The 10,663-nt window shown below is 33.9% G+C and overlaps 1 protein-coding gene across 1 annotated transcript in view; it reads right to left on the minus strand.

Annotated features, from left to right (window-relative positions):
- Nucleotides 1–187: 187 nt before the first annotated feature.
- LOC117111145 overlaps nucleotides 188–10,663 on the minus strand; it is a 12,275-nt gene continuing 1,799 nt past the window's right edge. The window contains exons 2-12 of the mRNA XM_033254014.1: nucleotides 9,876–9,929; nucleotides 8,769–8,875; nucleotides 8,250–8,420; nucleotides 7,111–7,222; nucleotides 6,536–6,619; nucleotides 4,648–4,685; nucleotides 3,717–3,945; nucleotides 3,222–3,294; nucleotides 2,676–2,724; nucleotides 1,784–1,874; nucleotides 188–721 (exon numbers count right to left, since the gene is read on the minus strand). Of these exons, the coding sequence (XP_033109905.1) occupies nucleotides 560–721; nucleotides 1,784–1,874; nucleotides 2,676–2,724; nucleotides 3,222–3,294; nucleotides 3,717–3,945; nucleotides 4,648–4,685; nucleotides 6,536–6,619; nucleotides 7,111–7,222; nucleotides 8,250–8,420; nucleotides 8,769–8,875; nucleotides 9,876–9,929 (1,170 nt within the window). The 3' untranslated portion in view covers nucleotides 188–559. The remainder of the gene's footprint in view (nucleotides 722–1,783; nucleotides 1,875–2,675; nucleotides 2,725–3,221; nucleotides 3,295–3,716; nucleotides 3,946–4,647; nucleotides 4,686–6,535; nucleotides 6,620–7,110; nucleotides 7,223–8,249; nucleotides 8,421–8,768; nucleotides 8,876–9,875; nucleotides 9,930–10,663) is intronic.

Below are 10,663 nucleotides of genomic sequence, written 5' to 3' on the forward strand. Positions count from 1 at the left end.
ATATATATATATATATATGTGCTATGCAACAAATCTAATATGAATATTATATATATTGTATATCTAAATGAAAAGATTCTTTTTTTTCTTAACAAAATAACATTTTTCAAAAACTGAAAGGTCCACTGATTCATCTCAGATAAGATAGTATAATACATACTCCAAGTATCAAAATGCACGCCATCGTGTTGAAATCCAATATTTCAAAATTAATTATGTCATCATCAGGAATTCATTGGCATGCATTTCAATACTTGAAGTATGTATTATACTATCTTAACATTTTTTACTAATATATATATTTATATATCCATGAATATTTAGATGGTACAGCAAGCAATATCTAGGGATTTTGTGGGCTGGGAAAACTAAAGCTACAGTGGTCATGCAATGTATATATCACAATGAAATTAACAATATACTGATTTATACTTGGATATACAGTACATATTTTTTCCTGTTAAGCAGGCCACAGTGCACAATATAGTTCACAATAAAACCTTGCACTGTTCTCCTCCACATAATCTATATGGATTTCGGCCAATTATGTGGCGTGGCTTTACGATTGGTGAACGTGCACGTTGGAATGAGGTGGCGCAATAACCTTCATGGTGTAGTCAGGGCGGCGATTCTTGCTGATTAAATACTCAGATATATCAACGCCAACTTCTTGCAACTTACGAAGTCGGTCAACCTTCTGATTATTCTCCTTGTTCTTAGCCTACAAAATACAGAAGGTCAAATGTCAGACAAAATTATATAATACATTAAGAAAATAACATAGTGTCTTCATTCTACCATTACCACCTCAGCTATGATGGGGCCAATCCAGCGCACCCCTTTCAATTTTCCCATTAAGACACATTTTCACTCGAAGAATTTACTGTTAGAAATTACACAGTCAACCCATGGAGGTATTATTGAGAAGATCACTCAGCAACAGATCCCTTTGATGCGACAAACCAATGTGTTCCCCGCCTTTGGATTGTGCGCGGGCATATTATCTTATTATTCACATTTTTCGTTAGCAACAACTTGGCAGCGACATGCGTTTATACACTTCAACGCAGCAGTTGTGCAATAACCTGTTTGATTTTATCTCATTAAATATCTCTATAATTAACAATGTTCCCCTGATTAGATTTTTTTCCGCAAAATATTTCTGTTACAATTACTTCTGTGTCCATTATAATCTTGTCTAAAGAACGATTGGTTTGACTATAAAGCTAAGGCAGTGTGAAACTGAAATTTACTCTGATTGTGGATTTAATTTTCCAATAGTTAACACTTGTTAACCCTAGAATGACTTAGTTTATTATAATCCTCATTTATTCCTTAATTAACATCTGTTAAAATTAGAATTCAAGTTGAAATATACCATACTTTTAAAGCTGGTGTAAATGTTTCATTAAATTCGAAAGTCTTTTTTGTAGAAAATATTATTATATTTGGTATTTCTTGAAAGATAAATGCATTAGCTTCAAAGAGGAAACGATTGCACAGCCATAGTAATTGACTGAAAGTTGTGCACATTGAGAAAAGAAGTTGCTCTCCAATTCGCCATTTGGTTGCGGGGAAAACATCAGACTTCAACGGTGTTTGGAAATTCATGTTTGCTTGTTTACAAATTTGATGACGTTAGGGTCACAGATGTACGGACGAACATGTAAAGACAATTGCAAAGTTTCCTATTGTTTTATAGCATAGGAACCAAAAATGATAATTCATATATATAAACAAAATTAGGAAATTGATTTGGTGATATACAAATTTTCAAGCCTACCTCAATTTTAGCCATCTCTTCTTCTCTTGTATGTTGCAATTTCTCTTGATGCGCTTTTCTCGCAACCTCTAACTCATACTTTCTACTTTGCCTGTAAGAGAAATTTATTGTCACATTGTATTAACAAAATGTCATGCATGTCCAAAAGTGTGTTACCACACATTATATATACATTTTAATCAATATAATTAATATAATTGATGCTGATAATGTAATTGATTTGGAGATGAACTATAAATCATTGTAAACAGCCATCTTAATTTTAAAGCCTACTTGGAGGATGCTTAAAATGGTCTTAAATCATTTTCATCATGGCGTTACAGATACTAGACCTAGATCATCAAGACTACGAACGAATATTCCGCAAGCTTCTCAGCATCTGTAAAAACCGGTCTACGTTTATTTACGTTCATTTTGATATGTATGTATGTTATGAGCAAGCGTACTAGCGCCTCAATTTTATGTTAACCAGGGAATGTTAGCGTTTCAATACTGAAAGCGGTCTAAGTGAAGACTGTTTTACAGCAATGGTCTTTGTAGAGTGACTTTAGTAAGACCATTTAAGTGATAAGGCCGGCTTTATTCGAGGAGTTAAGACTACCAGTTAAGACTGTTTTATAGCAATCCGCTGCTGATTGGAAGCAGCTCTTTTCACTCACTTCTGTGTTTGCATTGACTAAAGCTAGGCACTCTCTTCACCTGACGGTCATCGCCCAGTGCGATTCTATGAAGGACGCAGGGACTCACACGCAACACACAATTTTTTAATGACGATATCAGCAGACGGTGTCGCTTCGGCTAACGCTCACATAAAGTGGAGTTGGATTCGCAGTATAATGCAAAGAATGCCTGGTTTTAGATGCAGTAGGTCAACAGAGGTCAATTTACTTACAGTTCTAGTTGATGCTTGTGTTTGAGGCTTTTAATGGCAAGCTGTTGCTCTAGTAACCAAATATATAAAAGAATATTAGAATATATTGGAAGAAGTATGTCTCTTAACAATAACAATGGTAATAAATAATAGTATAATTGAAAATCTTAATAAACTAACAACAGCAGCAGTGGTAGCGGCAACAACAATAACAATACTAGTAATAATAAATAATTTCAATTCAGTTTCCATATCACAAAAATAACACTGTCATAATAATAATAGATTTACCAGCGAAGGCTGTGATTACTATGAAAGTTTGCCCACTTATGCTATCTTCAAGGAAATCGGCCTTCCCATCGGAGAGATATCACGTCCATTCCCCTATCCTCCACTCCCCCACACCTCTCAGGAAAATCCGGGCACCACCAGTGCCTCCTAGGATCCTACATAAATATTCTTCACAATACAATGCAAAGTACTTTTTGTTATGTGGGGACACACTGTCTGGGTTTGTATAATTTTATGTTGGATTGTTTACAAATAAAAATAAAATGAGTGACATACTGAGGGTGCTCTGACTAATTTCACTCTTGAGCTTCATATCTGTCAATGATTGCTCCTGCTCTTCTGTTTCAATCTACAAATGCAATAATAAATACTGTAGTTTTAATATTTACATTAAACGAATGCACGCTTACGTGCATATGTGGGTGTGTGTGCATGCATGCATGCATACATACTGTAAATGCTTCAATAAGCACCGTGGCACTTATTCGGGAGCGGCGCTTATAAAAAACATACAGATGCGTGGCACTTTTCCACGCCCCAGGACATTGGTCACCAGAGCTATCTTATTAACTAACTTCCCTTCCAACTCTTGTAGCAGCAATTCAACCCAATTACGAACAAACACGCACCCACACCTCACAGCGTCATGGATCATTGATTAGACATTGGCAACTACAACAATGAAGATTCTGAACCAACCAACCAAGCTGGTCATCATATCAAAAGCCTGTTCCATTAATTAATTGAAAATAATGAGGTAAAATTACTAACCATTAGTTTCAAGCGAGTCCTTGTTTCAACTGATTTGTGATGCAGTGCCTCAAGTTGCGTACTTGCATGGTAGCCACGAAAAACAACCTTTGAGACATGGTAGCCAATCAGCTTGCTGCGTTCCATCAACTCTGGATAAGTCTCAATTTTATTGAGTTTGCCGCACTTCGTATTGAACTCTTCGTAGGTCACTTGGGACGTGAAGGTCACGATGTCTGCTGACACATCACTGCAAGTAATGAAAGCATTGGTCCATATTATCACATTATAAATGAGAGAACATGTTTAATTGGTGTATCTCAAAAAATGGGGATGAGGATTTACTAAGGTGCCAGAGGTTCCGAGCACATTTAGATGCCCTGGTGGGGTTGAGGGAAGAGTATTTGTGCTGGTCAGTGGGTGAAACAGCCCCAGAAGCTGAAGAGCATGTAAAAATGTACTTTTTATTATCAATTTGCTGGGTTTTTTTTTTTAATGAAAAGGGGGTGTTTTGATTCATCAGAGGGTGGTTCACTTGAAATGAAATTTGGCCAAGTACAGAAGATCACCACATTCCCTCAGCCATTTACATGCCTGATAAGAGCCATTTATACTGATGTATGTGAAAACATTTAATCATGGCCTCGTTGTCATTATTTGGAGTAATGTTCCTTGTATGTAAATGGTCTCTCACATCAAATATTTAAAAATAAATAAAATCAACATACAAATACTGTATTATAAGTAGATAGATATGTAAATAAATAAAAAATAAAAAGCACTTTCCCTTCTAAAACAGAAGAGCAGTTCTTATTGTAGAATTTAAAATAAATAAGATTACAGGATTGGTGAGCATATATTAGTATGAAATGATGCTTATGAGTGGTGAACTTCTAGTATGAAATGATGCTTGTGATTGGTCAATATGAGGAGTTAGCTGCAGAAAGCTTACTTAACAATATCAGCAATGGGATCTGATGTTCTTGATAACTAAAAATAAAAGACATGAATCATGATAATAATTAAAGATATGAGGTTTTCTCTAAAGAAATTAAAAAAAAAAGATTAAATGTCAAACTCTCTTTTGACATACAAATCACTATCATACTTCCAAGCATACACACAAAATGTAAAAGAAATCATATGCAGCCATAACTGCTCAGATGCAGTGTACCGAAATACTGTTCTAGTTAATTTTTACTCGGTTGCACTTTTACATGACATTGCTGGTGGTATTGTTATTAAGCATCTGGGTCTTTAATAAGCACTTTACCATTTTTTAAAAACATTTTTTTTTACAACTTACATGTATATGATGCTTACAGATATTGAATTGAATCAATGTAACACTCCATTTTAGTAGTTTAAAATGCACATGTATATGCAAAGGTCAAGACATAAACAGTTGCAGTATTTTTTAGTGCTATGTATTACATTCATCTAATCTAAGGCATGTGTACCATTCAAGATGACAGCCACAGGAAAGTGCTATCTTCAGGCTTAGCATGTATTATAACCAAGCCCTGTGACTAACTGTTACTTCATTCAGGGGCGTTGCCAGGAATTCCCCGACAAGGGGGTCAACGCCCCAGAAGCCTATCCCCTCTCCCCCGGTGGGAGAAAAAATTAAATTTGTTGGGAACTTTTTTTTAAATAAAAGATAATAAAATTTTGTGTTAATTGTGGGACTCTTTTATTTAAAAAGGATGACAGGGGTACTAACCCCTTTATCGTAGCCAAATGGAGTATCTGATTTAAAAATAAAGTACTAAGGAATGAAAATTGATATCGTGTATGCTATACTGTACCACAACGCTCAAGTTTCAAACTTTAAGTTGAGGGAGCCATTAAAACGATGCTTGGCGTAATTGTGATTGGCTGAATCTATGGCAACCATCTTGTATGGTACACACACACAACTCTGCTTATTTCTAACATCAAACACTCAAAAAAAAACATAAGTATAATCTGTATGATTGATTATGAATTGATCTTTGACATAGGTCCTATCTGAACATTACAGTTTGTCATGTTTCTTTCATCCATCTTTCCAAAAAAAAAAAAAAAATAATATTTATTTATTTATTTAAAAAAAAAAAAAAAAAATTATACTGATAATAATAATAATAATAATATTTATTTATTTATCTATATTAATATTTATTTCATTTAAACAGACCAACAGCGAATCATCGCCACTAACAGGCTGGTAAAATATATGAAATTTAAATATATCAAATATACAGTACAAAAATCTCACCTTTTCAAATGATTAATAATAATAGAACGAAATATATACAAACTATTGTGAAAAATGTCAATATTAGTGGTTAAAGAGAATTATATTGTAGAGAAAGTCTAGAAATAAAACTACGTTTACAGACATCAACTCTACAAAAGGGGACATTAAAGGTAGGGCAGGAACGAAGGCTTCTAGAATTAACATGCAAACCAAACAGATGTATAAGATCACAACTAAAATACGAACAAATTTATAGAGAAAAACCATATCGTGAAATAAAAATCTATTCCTAGGACACATATAATTTACAAGGGCGATTAAAACATTTTTCAAAAAACCTAATAAACTTAAGATGCATCCTATCGATGCGAATTAACTGAGATTCGGAAGCAGAACTAAATATAACACAGCAATATTCAAAATGAGAAGAACAGTAACTAAATAACAATATAAGGCAATAATGATATAAGGCAATAATGGTACTAGGGTTATTGATAATAATAAGAAAATAGACAAATAGTAGTAGGCACATAGTATTACCAGTAGCAATGAGTAAAATAAATAATATAATAATAACATTTACATTATATTTTCTTACCATGAGTTCAATGTCACTGAGTTCAAAGAAAATCATAAGTTTCACTTTCAAAAGTGCATCATCCTTTGTCCTCACATCTTCCACCTATCACAAAAATGAAGGAAACAAAAATTTATAGGGTGCTCTAAAACTATAATTATGCCTAGTGATAAATAAAGTTGATGAGAATGAAAAATTTTGAAAAAATAAAGGAAGAAAATTCTTGAATTATTAATAGTGAAGAAGGAACTGATGCTGGAAGAATGAATAAATAAAAGAATAGTAACTGAAGGAATATTTAACTTTACATTTTTTTTTCACTTACTGTTAATTTGCTATATTTCTTGATATTAACTTGTGTGTGGTACAATAGAATTAATGAACTATTGTATGGTTTACCAAATGAAGAGAATAAATAAAAAATGAATGAAAGAATAAATCAACAAATAAATGAGAGGTTGAATGGAGGAATAAAAGAATAAATAAATTCATGATTGATTGAATGAATTTAAAATAGAATGAAGAAAAATAATTAAAATATGCAAATACGAAATGACTACTGTAAATGAAAGAAGAAAATAATGAAATATACGTACATTAAAGTATAGCTGGTCAGGAACAACCCAGAGTTTGTTGAAATTGAGAATTCCTGGTATTTTTCGTGTTTTGTGATTTGGATCTGTCCCGTGCCAGGAAAAATTATGAAGCCTGAGAGGTAAAATTAAAACTATATCCAGATAAATGAATATTTAACTACTGTACTTCCTCTTGTGTAAACCAACCTTGGCTATATATCCACCCCTATTTATGTATGATTTCACATATCAGCATTTCCCCTGACAAGAGCCTGGGTATAACTTGATTGAGTAGCTCAGAAAAATACTTTCAGAAAAAAAAAACATAATCCAAGACTGGACTTAACCTTTTGATGCCAACCTTAAAAGTTAATTCATGAACAGGAGATTTCATTAGTATAAGCTCAACCCCAAAAATTGGCCTATTATTTAAGGATATTAATTAGCACTTTTTTTTGCCAGGAAGTCCAGACATTTCATGTCATCCAACTCAACTAATCAACTAGTGGCTGTACACTCAGAGTCTTTAAATATGTCTGGTATTTATAGACGAGACCAGTGCGAATTTACATTGTAAACATACCACGTGCAGTAAAACTGCATCAACAACACAGTACGCAGTGAAGTGCGTAACCATAGTTGATTTTCTGTTGATCTCTTTGTGCGCCGACAATTTGTTAATAAAATATCCTGCGTATTTTCAATAATCAGAATTTTTATAAGTACTATAAAAGTATTAGGCATTACATGGTGGAGTAGCATTTTAAAAGTGCTTGTCCACGGATAAGTGGTCCCTAAAATTCTTGTTGTCCGACCGTAAAAAACATTTGTCCCAGGCGTATATCGCGATATGTTGAGTCGCGTTGCCGAAAATTTGGCCAACAATTTGTTGATAAAATATGCTGCATATTTTCAAGAGTCGGACTTTAATAAGTACTGTAAAAGTATTAGGCATTACATTGTGGAGTAGCATATTCTAAAAGTGCTTGCCCACAGACAAGTGGTCCCTAAAATTCTTCTTGTCCGGCCGTAAATAACACTTGCCCCAGGCATCGGGCAAGTGGGATCGCGCATGCCTGATCTGGCAACACTGCCCTATACCCCCTACTGAAAGAAAGATAGAAATATACGTAGGTGGTAATGTCCATGCTGTGTCTTACCATTCGTTGGATTTTGGGGCGAACAGCGTCGGACCGTACTGCAGTCTACGAGTCATCTGTCCTTTTTCTTCCGCACCATAAATGACAACAACCTCATTAGCATCAAGTGAAATACAATCTACTGCGAAAACTGATGAGTGTATCATTGGGTTCTTATGTACTCTACATGGCCTATTTAAAGAACAAAATTTAAAATTAGCAATTCTTAAATTTTTTACATATTTAATCCATCTACTGCAACACCATAATAGTAAAAACAGGATAAATAACTTTCAATAACAAAATATAAAATATCTGATCTGACATTTACAGTGTGATGGGGGCAGATCAATGGGGAGGGGGAAGAGCGCAACAGAAAAAAGAATGAGGACTTGGTAATCCAAAATACCAGTATGCAAATTTTCAATTAAATTCCATGTAATAGTGCCTAAATGGTCAAGCACTTCTGAACAAAAATCTTCCCAATGAGTGGTATTTTTGTAAAGATAGTGTACAGTTTCAGTTCACACAAAAACATACCCCTCTTTATACTCGACATCGCCATTCTTGAAACAAATTTTCAAGTACTGTTTTTGGCTTGCAACAACATGATTTAATATCTGGTACTTTGATCGCCACAGGAACATCTGAAAATATAGGCTCTTTTTAAAAAAAATTTTCATAATCACATTTTAGCCATTGATTGAATAAACAAAAATCGCCTTCAGTTTTTCTTTAAAAATGTTATAACAACATTAAATTATTTCATAAAGATCACTGTTGAGAGGTATTAAATTAATTATAAGAATAAAAATGATGACATCCATATAAAATTGAAAAGTTATCCAAAAATTATTACACATGCATTTGCCAGAAGAAAATACAAAAAAATAAATAATCACATTTATAACATACCTAAATAGATACTTGTCAATTGATTGGCAGATTAATATCGTGAGATAATGGGTTATTACAACATTTAATAATAGCAAGCTATTCCATTTTTGGATAATGTATCATTTTTCATGCTAATTTGCCATTCTTCTCCATCATGCATTTGTTTGTTGGAAAATACTGAATGAGAGTGTAATTATCCGCTGCTCATTCAATGAAATACTTTTGCAAACCAGCACAAATTGCAACTATCTCTGCTCCCTGGGAAGTATACGCAGCGCATCTAAATACATTTAATCAGTGGTGGCGCCAGAGAGAGGGCGTTTCTCTCCTCCTCCATTGGACGGATATTGACCCCTGAACAAATATAATAATTTGCCTATCCAAATAACATTATTTTGATTGCCAATCCCTAATATAATGGTCTGATAGTGAGTTGGGCCATAATAAGCCTAAAAAATACTTCCTGTGAACCCAACCCCTGGAATTTTTTTTCCGGACACAACTTCGGACCCCCTGTAAGCAAATTTCTGGAGCTACCACTGCATTTAATGCCACAACATCCTATCATGTACAGTACCCATTTGTACTCCTGGGTAGAGAGAGGCAAGCATATGAGGTGTTTTGCACAAGAATACAGTACTAGCAAAATTCAGAGTGAGGATATTTAAACCCTGATTTCAAACTAAGAGCTCATTAACCACTGCACCGACCAGCCATATTCTATATCAAAATGAAATAACAGGACTTTACTCTTTTTGGGCCATGCTCAATTCGTGCCCGGCCTTGTCTATTATACACCAGTGCCTGTAGTAAAATAAAACAAAAATTAAATTATTAAGTGAATAACATATTGTCATCAAGAACATAGTAAAATTTATAATGTAATATATATATATACCACAAGATCTCCACGAATTGTGGTAAACAAATCTTGTATGGGACCTTTTTACACACGAACGACAACGGATCTGGTACCGAACCTCTGGCCACAGCGCTAACAAATACACAAGATGCTACTTAAAGTAAATCCCATTCATTGCAGCCTAGGCCTAGATGTGCGATGGTTTCAAGTGAGAATAGTCTAGGGGCCTAGGTCAGGATTTGAACTCAGTACACTAGGCCTACTACTACAACAGTACTACTGCTGACCTCCGTTAAATTATTGACAAAGACGGTAGTCCTAGCGGTAGCTGATCATTTCGGTCGCAGTTTATTTCGAACAATATGGAGCGCCGAAAATGCAAAATCTATTATATATTGTTATTATCATTATAAAAAGTTTGTTGATCGGTTTTTGTAATACATTTCTTAATTCCGTTTTATTATCTTTCTACTAACATATTGTCTTTCTCCCATTTACAGTGCTATATTCTGATTATGATTGAAATATTACGATCTTATGATTTTAATTATATAATGTCAAACATGGAATTTGATATGTGTATGCTATTCTTTTTGTTGTTTTCATATACTACAGTATACTTTAAATTTTGCTTAGTACATGATTACTCAATTAATTTATGAATTATGCCTATGTA

Source organism: Anneissia japonica, unplaced genomic scaffold, assembly GCF_011630105.1.
Source record: "Anneissia japonica isolate Jap-2015-1 unplaced genomic scaffold, ASM1163010v1 scaffold831_len117347_cov185, whole genome shotgun sequence".
Taxonomy (NCBI): Eukaryota; Metazoa; Echinodermata; class Crinoidea; order Comatulida; family Comatulidae; genus Anneissia; species Anneissia japonica.